Source organism: Dysidea avara, chromosome 3 (assembly GCF_963678975.1).
Source record: "Dysidea avara chromosome 3, odDysAvar1.4, whole genome shotgun sequence".
Lineage (NCBI taxonomy): Eukaryota > Metazoa > Porifera > Demospongiae > Dictyoceratida > Dysideidae > Dysidea > Dysidea avara.
The window spans coordinates 44,441,583-44,458,122 of record NC_089274.1 but is presented as its reverse complement, the minus strand read 5'-3'; the positions used below and the strand labels follow the sequence as shown (position 1 = coordinate 44,458,122).

Below are 16,540 nucleotides of genomic sequence, written 5' to 3'. Positions count from 1 at the left end.
TTACCTCTCAGACAGAAGCGTGGAGGTGTTGCTCTTTTATGGGCACAATTCAGCTTCTAATCTTCAGAGAGCCCAGCATGATGTTTATCCAAACAACTGCTACCTCTCCAAGTGGAATGCCATCCCTATGACTCGCTCATCAGCCAATTCCACACATTTCAGAGGTAGATCAACACATGGCTGCCCTGTGCCAATGTTGGTCATTCCACTCTGAAGCAGAGCATTAAAACAGCTCTAGCTGCATATGCAGCATCTCCATTCCTGACAGAGGGAATGTGATAGTACCTGGTCTCTAGCCTGTACAAGAATATGGTAAAACTCTTAAGTGCTTCTGGTCTCAATCATTTGTAAACCTGACAATTTCAGAAGTTAAAATGATAGGCAATTCTGTATAGAGTGGTACTGTACAGCTCTCAAACTTGAATAGTACTTCAGCTAGTCGAAATATTTATCCAATAAAGACCTACTAATAGCTACACAGTTTTAACAATTGATAGTCACATGGAGCACTGATTACAAGTGTACAGTGTTGTGCATGTTTCTGTGTTGGAACAGAAAGTCAATTGAGTGTACATAATGAATGTTGTAATAGAGTATGTTATATGGTTCCTACCACCATACTCAATTTCATGGCAGTGGCTGTTTTAGCTATTCACAGCAACTACAGACTCTAGATAAGTTACATAACGTCACAGCTGACTCCATTGCTAGATAAGTACAACCATCCCTCTAGCTATATGTTGCAACATACACTGTTGTGCCGTACCATCATGTTGTTAATTTATTACTAAGAACAGCCTGAACTTGGTACAGCATAGAAATTACGTAAGTTTCAATAGTCAACTTGTCTGTTACAAAATCCTATCAGTTTCAATGTGAGATGAATCTTTCACAGCAACAAACACTGTCACTGTATTCCTTGACAGGTGGTAGAAAGACACAGCACAGGAAGGGTTTTGTTGACCTACAAAAACAGTCTACATAAGTACTGAGCTACATTAGCAAATGCAACACTAACATTGTACAATGTACAAGTGGTCTGGCCTAACGGTATGGGTACCAGTCCTAAAACAACTGCAGCATGTTCCATTGACGAGTTAACAGTAACTGTAGCTATGGTTGCAAGGCCTATCTTATGGTGCATTTCCTGTACAATTATATGTTGTAATACAATTAACCATTGTGGGATTCTTCCATTGCTGAGGACAAGCTAAGTGTCCAGAATTACCCGCTCTCACTTACCTTAAAGTGAATGTACCATAGCAGTGGCAAGAGTAGTGGTGATAAACGTACATGGCATCTCTGCTTAGCACAGTGCAGTATATGATTACTGTGATTTCCCTCTCTTTTGACTGTTGCATTGTGAATGCATGACATCAATGTGTTTGATGTACAGTAGAACCTGTCCTAAGCTGGTCACCTTCAGGCCAACATTTCTTGATGTTTGCTTTATACAATCGGGTTAGTGTATAGCTGCCTCACAAAAGGAATTAAAGTTGGCCAATTAGGCTATTTTAGAGAGATGACCTTTCTATACAGGACAGGTTCCATTTTTCTCTTTGTCATTGGGTAGGGAGAGTAATGGTCTGTTTCAAATCCCCAATTGTTTTGACATGTCATGAGGTTACTTCACAAGCATGCAGTATTAGTGACCCCGCGTGCTTAAATTACATTACATTATGACAACCAGAAGACTTCAATCATTGGTAGATTCCAATACAACTTTAAATACCAACTGGATGGTTCGACTATTTCATTACAATGGAAAGATCCACCAGGCTATACCATCTGTAGTTGATTTAACAATAAGCTGTTAAATCTATCTCCGACGACTCAACTACTGAGCATGAGGTAATATCACCTGCAATCACTCCACTGATTCTTAATAATACACAGCAATTACACCACACCATCAATGTCATTGTTTCATTCTCCCAAACTCATCTACCTATTCACACCAGCAAAGTTTCTACTCTAAGGGCTATTTTCCATCTAGAAAAGCACTCTAATTTTTGAAATACATAAAATTTAATTTGTTTTGTAATTTCCCTAGCCATATCACCTGTGCTGTCTGCTCTGTAACAATAATGTATGTACCATTGTGTCTGAGCATGGTCTGAGTAATTCAACCTCGAATTCAATGAACCTTGCCGCTGACCGCCCATTCCTATCAAGTTGGGGGATATGACACCTCTCCAAATTACGTATGCCCTCCAGCTACCAAATCACAAATCAACAAATATCGAGCATTTTTGCCCACGCAAATAATTAAAACTGCTTGACAACTACTCTCGAAACCATATTTCTAAGCTCACAGTGATACAATACTAGTTTTAATCATGAACTACTGTCCTTCAGAACACACTATTAACATCACAAATCACACTACGGCAATCACGCGTGAAGTTTCAAATCAAGTTCAAATCACAAATCCATTTTCAAATCATAAATCAGGTTTCAAATCACGTACAGATTTACAAAGGTGTCGCACCCCTCATGTCGAGTTCACCTGGTCTAACTCCAAATAATGCCTTCATTTAGTAAACCTACGAAATACGAAATGTGGAGTTAAGTAGCCTTTATATCTCTATTAGCTAGCTATGAACTCACAAGAAAATGAAAAGAATCAACTACTTGCCTGGCTAGGCGTTTTGCTGTCATAAGGGTGCGCTCCAACGTGGATAATTTGGATAAAAACTGGCGTTTCCAATCCCGGATACGTAGTATATATAATCTATGGCCCCAGACAGGTCAAAGGTGAGTCAAGTAATCAACATTAACTATACTCCGCATGCAGGTACTTTACCTAGTATTACTGGTCATTGCTGACCGACGGTGCAGTTGCTGCTCTGCTTGTCCTATGCTCCAGAAGAAAAAAACTTTTTGTTTGTCACCGAAAAGTTGCACAGATTGTGCTGCCACCAAACTGACCAATAAAATCAAACTGCTGATACTTTGAATTAATGATAGACTACTTGAATAATGTTGAGAGTGAATATCGTAGCATACAAAGCACCCTACGAACTGCTGCAATGAAAAATCACATAATTTAAAGAGGTTTCTACAAGAGGAAAATGACAAACTTGGCTGCCACGCTCAAGTTACACTTAGCCTAACACATGACAATAGTTGGGTAGTATCGGTAGATATTAATTTTTTGCATTGAGGACCCTAACATAGTTGGCGTTTTTGTTATCACTCCATGGCAATTGGTGCAATTTCTTTCAGACCACAAAAGCTTTGTACTACAATAGTTGCTTTATGTGCAGACTGAATTTTAAGTTATTCCTTCCAGCAATTTAACCTGTGACAGTGACAAAAAACACTATTGATTTTTTTAAAATCACGTATAACTCCTTTGTTCTTTATCCAATGTGTACGAATGTTAGACTGTAAACAAGCTGCATTACATTCTTGCTGCTCTCCAAATTTGAAGAAAGTCAACTAAAGCATGTGCAAGTTATAATGATCATTCTAAGTGTTGCAAAAAGAAGAAAAATTATGAAAAAACTAAGAAGACCCCACCCCGAGGAAGTTACCAAAGCAAAAATGGTTAATTTCCAGTCAGGCACTATTGAGCTACGGATGCATGAAAATGATGTTTTCTTGGTACCTGTATAACAACTTGTCTGTCTCGCGCCCGCACTGGCAACACAACACCCTATCATGTGTTTTGATTTCAAGAAAAGTGGGTTCCAGCAGCTAGTTCTCAGTCATTGTTCATCCCAACCTCACATCAACAACTTCCCTCTGCCATGCATCGACTGACATATGAATTACTGTAGCTTGCACAAGTATTACTTGTCACACAAGTATTACTTGGGTTGGCAAGTAGGGATTAAGTGATTAAGTTTGCACATTAAGTGATGATCCCCTTGTTTCAGTATACCTTTTTAGCGTACATAAGCTTTTGTGTGAAATGCAAACTTACTCAAATTTGATTATACATCATAACTGGTACACAATATTCAAAACACTACATATGCAATTACAATTGGCCTTACCATTGTCACTATTGAGTGAAATATTAGAATCTCCTGTAGGTAAAAACAAAATTAGCATGTAAATGTAACCTGCAACCTTGAACTGTATAGGTTTTCCTGTAGTATAAACATTTATCCATATAGTACAGGTCTTTGCTATTGAATTTGACACCTTTGCAATTAAATTTGTCACTTTTGCAGTAGAATCCATCACTTTTGCAAATTAATTTAACACACTTGCAGTAGAATTAGGCGCTGCTGCATTACAATTCATCACATTTGCAGGAAATTTTGTTACAATAGATCAGTGAGCACCTGGCTAAACTAAGAATACTATGCAAAGCAGCTGAAAAACAAAAAAAATTGCAGTACTTAATTGTATTCAGTATTTAATTTGTCTAGAGCACACTTGATAAAGATTTCTTTCACTGCACGTAGTTCACTCAGGGGCAGTTTTAGGGGAGTTTCTGAGGTTTCTGAAAACCACTTTGGGATTGGCTTACTTCAGAAAAGCTGTCCAGCCATTAGGCAACCAGCTATTAGCTAGAATTACACTGATTCTTTCCTTAACTATAACTAAACCACTCCATAGCACAAATAGTACTCACCAATGCTCATCAGCTAACTGATACCATCACTTTTCCTCACAGCAAAACTTAGCTGAGGATCACACCCCAAGTTTTTGAATTTCTAATTAATGCCTATTGTGTAGTAGATTAATAGTTTAATAATTTGCACATTATTAGTAATAAGTCTTCCAAGAGTACATGAGGGACAAATGCCAAGTACTATGAAGAAGAAAAGAGTTGATAAGTAGAATCATCAGTAGTAAGCCAAATAAGCTAACCATATAAGGATTCAGTAGATAGGTATAGCTAACCTAGACATTGACATCCAACAAAGCTAGCTATACATAACTATTGGTATATAAATTTAGCTAGCTATACAGTAGCCCAGCTGCAATTATATTTTGTGAGTAGAAACTACAAGGGCAACCATGATTTTATTGGAGGAAGGCTTTGATTCAGATGAAGAGAAGTTTAGGCCTAAAGTCCCATTGTATTGTACATAGCTAGTGCTTTTTAAGTTTCCTGCAAGAGTATGAAAAGCATTGATCTTTTAACTGAACATGATTTAATGAGTGTGAATGGATTGCATACTTATCACAGTATAGATAGAATGTATAACATATACCGTAAGTATTGTACCTTGTCTTAGAGTCTGGTAAAATTAATAAGCTGGTGAAGACACCATTGTATTTCTGCAATGCAGAAGTTCAAGAAGTGCTCAGAAACTGCATTAGATGATAATCAATAACTACATTAAAATCTAATGTGTATAGTAGTTGTAAACATCAAGATTTATTAAACTTCAACTTACATTTCAAGACACATATTAACCAAATAATACACAAAGCCAACAATGTGTTAGGCACCATTAAACGAAACTTTAATTCCAGAGATCCTGTTGTAATACGATTACTTTACACCACACTTGTAAGACCAATTCTAGACTATGCCTCTACCATATGGAATCCTCATCATTTGGGAAACATCCGTGAGCTGGAAAATATTCAAAGAAGAGCCACAAAGTTGATACCTACCCTTCAAAACTTACTCTATTCTGACAGACTACAAAGCCTCAATTTGCCTAGTTTATCTTACCGTCGAAATCGTATGGACTTAATTATGATGTATAAAATTTTGAATGGAGCAGTATTAGTAGACAAAGAATATTTTTTTACAATGAACACCAGTTACAGTACTAGATCTAATGGATTTAAGATTTATAAGAAATTTAATAAGACTTCAACACGACGTTTTGCTTTTTCACAGAGAATAATTAATAACTAGAATTCTTTACCCTATGAAATCGCCACTTCTCCCAATGTACTAAGTTTTAAGACTAATTTAGATTATTTTTTGTATAATCAACGTTTTTCATTTGTATGATTTAATTGAGATTGGTTTTATAAGACTCTGTCTTCTTTTTGACCAATTATACATAATAATAATAATAATAATTATAAGCATTTGGGGGTTGCATGACATCATAATACTATCAATATTGACAGCGGCAGATCTAGGATTTTTAATAGGGGATTCCAGAGCCAGCAGGACTCAGAAGCGGGGTCAGGTGCGCACCCAAATTTTACACCTCTGAAAACACTAGATATCCAGTCATACATTTAGAAACGGCTTTATGCATACATGGAAGTATGCCAACAACAACTCACTGAAAGAAATTTACTTCTATCCTGTAAAACAAACAATGAGTCATGATGAAAGTTCTGCAAACACAACTAATTCTAATGCAATAGATCCTAATTCTACTGCAGGCATGTCATATTTAATTGTCGAGGCGATGAATTCAATTGCAAGAGTGACAATTCTATTGCAAAAGCAATGAATTCAATTACAAACAAAACAAAGTCAATTGCAAAGGTGACGAATTCAATAGCAAAAACCTGTAGTACATTAACATGAAGCATGCACTATATGAGAATGACTTACGATGAGGTATATCTGAAATGTTGTCATATGTTTCCGGTTGAATATTCAAACTGGCATCTGCAGACATTTCATAAAATTCACATATATGTATATACCTAACACAAAATAAGCATGCAGGGAGGAACTCTATCATGGCTAGAACCTAATAATCATCTGCTTTGATTATTTATTAAATTTTATTACAGTGAATAATAATCAAAAGTTATAGCCATTTTTGACACAAAAATTATTAACCAAAAGCCAACTGTTGTCCAAAACACTTTCAAAACAGGTCACAACAATTCCAATGAGTACTGATACACTGATGGTATTGCCCCAGTGGCTTCTTTTACACTTTGATACACACCCAGGGTAGTTGGAAAAGGCAGTATGGTTGGACATGGATGTGGATGCAGACACAGACATTTTCAAAATACACTTTTACATTTATACAACAGTTATTTTTCATACCTAGTGTTGTTCTGTATAGTAGTCTTCGCTTTCAGACACAGAGATCAACTTTGAGTAGCGCTTAATTATAAGCAAATGTACGGAGCATGCTACAGAGTACCATACACCATATACGTACTGGTGTACTGGTGTACACCCTAATGCATACTCACAGAGATTCAGCTGGCATGCCCCAACTCAGCCTCGCAAGCCAGGACCTTAGTAAGTATAAGTGCCTGTGCTTTACACTGATGAGAACTCCTGGATCTGGCCTGAGACAGTAAATTAGGGTGGATCTCTACAATTACAAAACTGCATTAGATTTCTAGAGAATTTGTACAACAGTCTATGGCCTATAACACTTGCAGCATGCTAGCCAATCCTCCGCACATGCGCTTATAAATGGATAATCTGTATGCGTGAAGACCATGTCTGGGCCTAGAAGCAAAGACTACTGTACAGAACAATGCTAGGTATGAGAATTAACTGTTGTATAGATGCAAAAGTGTGTTTTGAAAATGTCTGTGTCTATGTCCGTGTCTGCCATATCCGCCTTTTCTACACCCAGGAAACACGAGGGAGGTACCAAATATCACAGAGAAGCCAACTCGGTACTTTCAAATACTTTACAATTGTCATAATTTGCTACATAAGTCAACCAACTGGAGCCAATCAAAACTCTGCAATGTACTGATGGTCCTGGACCACTGGGAGTGTTTGGATTCAGTGGAATGGAATGGTGGAATGGAATGGTGGACTGGAGTGGTGAAATGGACTAAAATGGTGGAATGGACCAAAATGGTGGAACGGAATGGTGGACTGAAATGGAATGGTGATTAGTTAATTTCACCCAGTGATCACCTCTTTACAAGATCACCCCCTAACAAAGGCCACCTCTTTATACAGACTGTTTTACTTTAATGATTATACACTTGTCTTAGAGTGTATCCCCATAGGATGGTCTTATTGATCTGCCACATGCTTAGAAAAGTCAGAGTAATATCTGATTTGTGGCACAGCAATGCCCCATGTAAAAAGCTAGGCTGTACAAAAATGACGTGTCCATAAAGCTAAAAGTAACTGATGACTAAAGAAGTTAATATCTGGTGAGGCCAAGAACTGAATGTTAATAACTAACTATAAAAATTTGGTCCTTTATCATTGACTCGTGCAGTCCTACTGCATTCCTACTTAATTCTCTGTAACTCTATTTGGCTAGTAATATTTTCCTGTACAATGACAATTCCCAAATTGCCAGCAAATTAGAGTTGAAGGGATTTAATTATGAATGTAGTCAGACTGCACAAGTTGATGATAAAGGATCAATATTATGTACTATTATTATTACTATAGGCCCGGGGCACATACAACCAAGTACAACTACCGATGGGAATATCCACTAATAGGGTATGTACAAACAGTGCATGGCCTTCACAGTGTGTGTGGGTGGAAAAGATGCGCATAAACAGTAGCACATATAGTAAACATAAGTGATGCATTTACAATCGTGAGGGCCTGTTACTGTTACGTTGTCTTCATTACATGACCATGGAAGATCACATCATGCATTGTCACCCCTCCTGCATAATTCTCACAAGTTGAGGTGCTCTCACATCTATAGTATTGAATCTCACGCCTGCAAGCAACATCCATTAAACAGTCCATAAATTTAGTATCATTACAAAATTTGTGTCATTCTCCTCATGCAATACCAGTTGTTTAATGAGGATAGAGCAGGATACTGGATTAAGACATGGCTGCTGGAGTTGCCAAGAGCAGACCTTAATGATAAAAGAAGCAGAGTATTTCAACTGTCTGTCACTGGAAACTGTTATCTGAGTTAATTTTAATACTAGACAGATGCTAAAGCATGTTGGGGTGAGCCTGAGTTTTTATAATATTAGTTAGTTAATCTGTAGTCGTGAAGTGACACGATTGTTTTGCGTGTCAAAAATAAACCTTGCATCCCTTTCTTCAGAAGTTTCTCTTTGCTCTATCGTTGTTTCTCTTTCTTCTAAGCCTTTCTTGTCTAGCTTCATCAGTCTGCACATTGCTTGCCATGCAAAGGAGAGGTTGATGGTAAGTATCGCTTCCACGTCTCATTATGTAAACTCTCGGAAATGGTCGTACGTACGGTTGAGCACTACCAGTGTTTTTAGGCACCATAAATTAATACACACTTTGAAAATACATACAGAATAGATTATTGAAGTTCCATACTGTTGGAATGGGCCAAGTCAGTGTGAGGCTTTCTATGTTCATTACGTAAACTCTCAGGAATGGTCGTATGTATGGTTCAGCACTACCAGTGTGGGGCTTTCTGTGTTCATTACATAAACTCTCAGGAATGGTCGTACGTATGTGAGCGAGTACAACTAGTGTGGGCTGTCCGTGTTCATTATGTAAACTCTTTGGAATGGTCGGATGTACAATCAGTTATACGAAGTGACTACTGCCAATGTGGGGCTCACTCAGGCTCACCCCAACAAGCTGGGCCATATGTCCTAAAATGATCAAATAGTTCAAAGAAGTTCATGAAAAGTAAAACATATGATTACAATATGCATCATCTTCGCCACAACAGGTACGCAAACATACAAAATCAAATGGTACAGTAGTACCGTTTAAGTAGGGATCGTTGTGAAAATTTTGTGCGCCATCAAAAATTCCACCTTTAAAAATCATCCTAAAGACATTTTTTTTTGCGATGAAATTCACCTTTACGGAATATTACTAGTCCATATAGTTATGTATGATAGAACAGTTACAAATTACATTGTTCTGGTAGACATACTTTTATAAGAAAAAGAACCAAACACAATATAAAAACATTATTGTTCTAAAGGAGACAGGTGCCCCTCAACAACAGCAAGGTCAACAGCTGGAGGCACACAGAGATGCTTGGATCTAGAACGTGATCCTTGATACACATTACTGAAGAATGCAGCAAGGAGAACTCTAAACTACAGCAAAGCCAGCCCATAACCACAGAATATGGGGAACTCCACTTCTCACTGAGTAAATAGGCAAGATGTTTATAAGTGATGGTATCTGTCTCCCTATACCTACAAATATGGAAAATACAAGTAGACCAATACAAGATACATTGTAGCTAGCTGTATCACAACAAAAAACTAAACAAACTAGTATTTAAAAAAATACTTAATTAAAAACGAAGCAGGAATCTATGCAATATAAAGTAATGAAACAAGAGATGAATGATGGTATTACAGCATAGCTCAGTGAGAAAGTCCCTACTTTCGCACACTAGTTATTATAATTTTGTTCAATGCCAAAGTAGGGACTTCCAATTGAGCTATGCTGTAATACCATCATTCATCTCTTGTTTCATTACTTTATATTGCATAGATCCCTACTTCATTTTTAAATTAACAATTTTTCAAAATACTCTAATACATAGAAACTACAGGGGTAAAATATAACTAAAGAGCTGATTATCCACCAATATTAGCATCAGCAAACAGTTCTACAAAGACGTTTATGAAAAGTAAAACAAATGCAAAACAGGTACAAATTACAATAGGTATCATTTTCAACACAACAGGAAACTATAGGGGTAAAATATCACGTATACCACTTTATTGTGGCCAATCAAAGGTGCCTTTTAGAGTATAACTGGCATCTTTCTCAGGCAATATCTAGATATTACCTGGGCAATAAAATGGGAACGCGGTTACTCATGGCTTTGATGCCCAACCAGTTAAAAGATATGTGATACATTTAGTCTTTGATTCATTATACTCAGCGACACAGAGCATTTAATTTTGGGTTTGGGTTTACAAGTTAGGCTCGGCTCAGTGTACTTGCTAGGTTTAGATTATTTGACAGTAAACTAAACTATATTGAGCAATTGGACAATGTGTGGAAGAGTATTTCTACCCACTGCACAGCGGGGGGGGCAAGTCAGCCATTGAGTAGACAACAAAACAAGAAGAATATGACAACTAGGTGAGTAGCTTATAGTCCTAAGCACTTAACTTAATGTATTAACTTACTGCCACAATAGCAAAGGTTTGATGTAGTATTAAAACTTAACACCCCAAAAAGCAATCTCATAATTGAAAACATCTGGTGTGTCTTGAAACATACCGATATAGGAATAACGTTCTGAGAGATGTTTGCCTGCACAATTGAGACCACAATTGATCATTAGATGCTAGTGTATAAAACAAATGGGATGAGTGCGCTGTAGTTCTTTCACCTGTGCAATGAGCAATATAAGAAATATCACTTATACCACAGCTGCTTGTGCGGCCCTCCAGCTTTGGGTATAAATATCAGCAAAATCCCTTGCAGTCATAACTATTAATTACGCACTGATTATTCACCAATATTAGTATCATACACAGTTGTATAACAAATGCTAGATAGTTACAAAATCCACACGTGTGCAAACACACATACAAATACACAGAAACTACAGGGGTAAAATATCACTTACTTTCTGATTATCCACCAATATTGGTACCATAAACAGAAGTTCATGAAAAGTAAAAAAAATGCAAAAATTACAATACGCATCATTTTCACCACAACATATATGTAAACACACATACAAATACACAGAAACTACAGGGGTAAAATATCACTTACTTCCTGATTATCCACCAACATTAGCATCATCGAACAGTTGTACAAAGAAGTTCATGAAAAGTAAAACAAATGCAAAATTACAATATGCATCATTTTCACCACAACATGTATGCAAACACACATACAAATACACAGAAACTACAGGGGTAAAATATCACTTACTTGCTGATTATCCACCAACATTAGCATCATCGAACAGTTGTACAAAGAAGTTCATGAAAAGTAAAACAAATGCAAAAATTACAATATGCATCATTTTCACCACAACATGTATACAAACACACATACAAATACACAGAAACTACAGGGGTAAAATATCACTTACCATCTGATTATCCACCAATATTAGCATCATCGAACAGTTGTACAAAGAAGTTCATGAAAAGTAAAACAAATGCAAAAATTACAATATGCATCATTTTCACCACAACAGGTATGCAAACACACATACAAATACACAGAAACTACAGGGGTAAAATATCACTTACTTCCTGATTATCCACCAATATTAGCATCATCGAACAGTTGTACAAAGAAGTTTATGAAAAGTAAAACAAATGAAAAAATTACAATATGCATCATTTTCACCACAACATGTATGCAAACACACATACAAATACACAGAAACTACAGGGGTAAAATATCACTTACCAACTGATCATCCACCAATATTAGCATTATCAAACAGTTGTACAAAGAAGTTCATGAAAAGTAAAACAAATGCAAAAATTACAATATGCATCATTTTCACCACAACATGTATGCAAACACATACAAATACACAGAAACTACAGGGATAAAATATCACTTACTTCCTGATTATCCACCAATATTAGCATTATCAAACAGTTGTACAAAGAAGTTCATGAAAAGTAAAACAAATGCAAAAATTACAATATGCATCATTTTCACCACAACATGTATGCAAACACATACAAATACACAGAAACTACAGGGGTAAAATATCACTTACTTCCTGATTATCCACCAATATTAGCATTATCAAACAGTTGTACAAAGAAGTTCATGAAAAGTAAAACAAATGCAAAAATTACAATATGCATCATTTTCACCACAACATGTATGCAGACACACATACAAATACACAGAAACTACAGGGGTAAAATATCACTTACCAACTGATTATCCACCAATATTAGCATTATCAAACAGTTGTACAAAGTAGTTCATGAAAAGTAAAACAAATGCAAAAATTACAATATGCATCATTTTCACCACAACATGTATGCAAACACACATACAAATACACAGAAACTACAGGGGTAAAATATCACTTACATTCTGATTATCCACCAACATTAGCATCATCGAACAGTTGTACAAAGAAGTTCATGAAAAGTAAAACAAATGCAAAAATTACAATATGCATCATTTTCACCACAACATGTATGTAAACACACATACAAATACACAGAAACTACAGGGGTAAAATATCACTTACGAGCTAATTATCCACCAATATTAGCATCATCGAACAGTTGTACAAAGAAGTTCATGAAAAGTAAAACAAATGCAAAAATTACAATACGCATCATTTTCACCACAACATGTATGTAAACACACATACAAATACACAGAAATTACAGGGGTAAAATATCACTTACTTCCTGATTAGCATCATCGAACAGTTGTACAAAGAAGTTCATGAAAAGTAAAACAAATGCAAAAATTACAATATGCATCATTTTCACCACAACATGTATACAAACACACATACAAATACACAGAAACTACAGGGGTAAAATATCACTTACCATCTGATTATCCACCAATATTAGCATCATCGAACAGTTGTACAAAGAAGTTCATGAAAAGTAAAACAGATGAAAAAATTACAATATGCATCATTTTCACCACAACATGTATACAAACACACATACAAATACACAGAAACTACAGGGGTAAAATATCACTTACCAACTGATTATCCACCAACATTAGCATCATCGAACAGTTGTACAAAGAAGTTCATGAAAAGTAAAACAAATGCAAAAATTACAATATGTATCATTTTCACCACAACAGGTATGCAAACACACATACAAATACACAGAAACTACAGGGGTAAAATATCACTTACTTGCTGATTATCCACCAATATTAGCATCATCGAACAGTTGTACAAAGAAGTTCATGAAAAGTAAAACAAATGCAAAAATTACAATATGCATCATTTTCACCACAACAGGTATACAAACACACATACAAATACACAGAAACTACAGGGGTAAAATATCACTTACGTTCTGATAATCCACCAATATTAGTATCATAAACAGAAGTTCATGAAAAGTAAAAAAAATTGCAAAATAGTAACAAATTACAATATGCATCATTTTCAACACAACAGGTACACAAACACACAAAACAAACTACAGGGGTAAAATATCACGTATACCACTTTAGTGTGGCGACTTTCAGGGTTTAACTGGTGTATTTTCCAGACAATATCTAGATATTACCTGCGCAATAAAATAGGAACGCGGTTATTCATGGCTTTGATGCCCAACCAGTTCAAAGATACGAGATATGTTTAGTCTTTGATTCGTTATATTGAGCGACACAGAGCATTTCATTATGGGTTTGAGTTTACAAGTTAGGCTCGGCTCAGTGTACTTGCTAAGTTTAGATTATTTTACAGTAAACTAAACTACGTATATTCTAAGACAAATGATCTGTAAACAGTAATGAGAAATTGGACGATGCGTGGATGAGTATTTCTACCTACTGCACAGGGGGGCATGTCAGCCATTGAGCAGACGACAAAGCAAGAAGAATATGACAACTAGGTAAGTAGCTTATAGTCCTCCTTAACACCCCAAAAAGCAATCCGACAACCGAAAATTCCTGGTGTGTCTTGAAACATACTGACATAGGAATAACGTTCTTAGAGCTATTTGCCTGCGCAATTGAAACCACAATTGATCAATAGATGCTAGTGTATAAAACAAATGGGGTGAGTGCTCTGTAGTTCTTTCACCTGTGCACTGAGTAATATAATAAATATCACTTATGCCACAGCTGCTTGTGCGGCTCTCCGGCTTTGGGTGCATATATCAGCAAAATCCCTTGCAGCCATAACTATTAATTATACACTGATTATTCACCAATATTAGTATCATAAACAGTTGTACAATAAATGCTAAATAGTTGCAAAATCCAACAGGTGTGCACAGAAACTATAGAGGTAAAATATCACTTACCAGCTGATTATCCACCAATATTAGCATCATGAGCAGTTGTACAAGGAAGTTCATGAAAAGTAAAAACAAATGCAAAATAGTTACAAATTACAATATTCATCATTTTCAACACACCAGGTACACAAACACACATACAAATACACAGAAACTACAGGGGTAAAATAAAACTTACGACCTGATTATCCACCAATATTAGCATCATCAAACAGTTGTACAAAGAAGTTCATGAAAAGTAAAATGAATGCAAAAATTACAATAAGCATCACATTTTCACCACAACAGGTATGCAAACACACATACAAATACACAGAAACTACAGTGGTAAAACAAAACTTACGACCTGATTATCCACCAATGTTAGCATTATCAAACAGTTGTACAAAGAAGTTCATGAAAAATAAAAACCAATGCAAAATAATTGCAAATTACAATATGCATCATTTTTACCATAACAGGTATGCAACACACACATCAAGACATACAGTAGTGTGTAGTGCAGCCCAAGAAGCCAGCACTCCACACTGTGAGTATATTGACAGGAAGAAAGAAAACACTATTTTCACACCTATGTAGCTCTGCGATCCCTTATCCGATTGAAACCAAATTTGCTTCAGAAGTGCTGGCCAGTTAGGGGAGTCTACATACCAAATTCTACGAGAATTGTTCCAGACATTTTCAAGATACGAGTGACCAAAATTTTGTTCTAATTTCTTCATTTTTTCTTATTATTCTTCTTCGTTTTGCACACTTTGCAAAATCCACCATAAAATACAAATGCGTGCTCCAGTTGAGCTGAAATTTGGCACACTCAAAGAGCGTATTACAGCTGTTCGCAGTACCAAGTTTGGTAGGAATCCAATGATTATTCATGGAGTTATGACAGATTGTTGGCGTATAATAAGGTTGAAGGTCTGTCACGTCTACAGGGTAAACCCCTAGAAGGAATGAGCTGAGAATTGCTATGTAGATGGAGTAACCTTCATAGGAGTGCCTTTTTGTGGTTTGAAAAGAATCAAGATAAAGACTATGAAGATACGACACAAAACCCAACCTGTACCACACTGTAGAGAGATCAGCTACAAACAAGTCACCCTGTAAAGAGTTCAGCTACAAACAAATCACTCTAGTGATATCAGATAAAAACAAGTCACCCTGTAGAAAATTCAGTTGCAAACAAATCACCCTGTAGATAGATCAGCTAGAAACAAGTCATCTTGTAGAGAGATTAGCTAGAAACAGGTCACCCTGTGGAGAGATCAACTACAAACAAAATCACCCTGTAGAGAGTTCAGTTACAAACAAACCACCCTGTAAAAGTTCAACTATACAAACAGATATCCCTGTAGAGAGTTCAGCTAGAAACAAGCTATCCTGTAGAGAGAATCCTGTAGAGACATTTCAAGTCACCTACGCAGTAGAGAGATCAGCTGCAAACAATTTATTCTGTACGGAATAATTTGCATGTAATAAATATATATATATATATATATATATATATCATTTGTATATATATTTACTGATAAATCAAAAATAGTTAAAGTATTAAAAATCTGCTTTAAAACTTTTTCTTCTTCTTGTGGTAAAGAAAAAAAGATACGTTAAAAAATTTGGGGTATACAAATACATAAAGAAGTGATATCTACTCAAAAACAGCCAAGCTGTAAAAAAGAGTGTGACCCCCAAAAAAGGCTATGGTGAAAAAAAAGATGAGAAATCCAAAGTGGTGGCCAAGAAATGGCTGTGATGGTAGGTTAATGGCAAAAATTTTAATAACGAC

At 36.1% G+C, this 16,540-nt stretch overlaps 1 protein-coding gene and 1 long non-coding RNA gene across 2 annotated transcripts; both read right to left on the bottom strand.

The window, feature by feature from the left end:
* Positions 1-511: 511 nt before the first annotated feature.
* LOC136251187 (uncharacterized) lies at positions 512-8,479 on the bottom strand. Its single transcript, XR_010698977.1, has 3 exons — positions 6,497-8,479; positions 4,005-4,037; positions 512-964 (listed from the first exon to the last, which is right to left on the bottom strand). It is a non-coding gene; the product is annotated as an uncharacterized lncRNA (long non-coding RNA).
* Positions 8,480-11,795: 3,316 nt separating this feature from the next.
* LOC136248534 (NADH-ubiquinone oxidoreductase chain 5-like) lies at positions 11,796-15,479 on the bottom strand. Its single transcript, XM_066040306.1, has 10 exons — positions 15,409-15,479; positions 15,041-15,076; positions 14,878-14,911; positions 14,433-14,461; positions 13,744-13,779; positions 13,578-13,616; positions 13,415-13,453; positions 12,802-12,814; positions 12,131-12,166; positions 11,796-12,003 (listed from the first exon to the last, which is right to left on the bottom strand). The coding sequence occupies exons 1-10, from the start codon at positions 15,477-15,479 to the stop codon at positions 11,872-11,874; spliced, it is 465 nt and encodes a 154-aa protein (XP_065896378.1). The 3' UTR covers positions 11,796-11,871.
* Between the last annotated feature and the right edge of the window lie 1,061 nt (positions 15,480-16,540).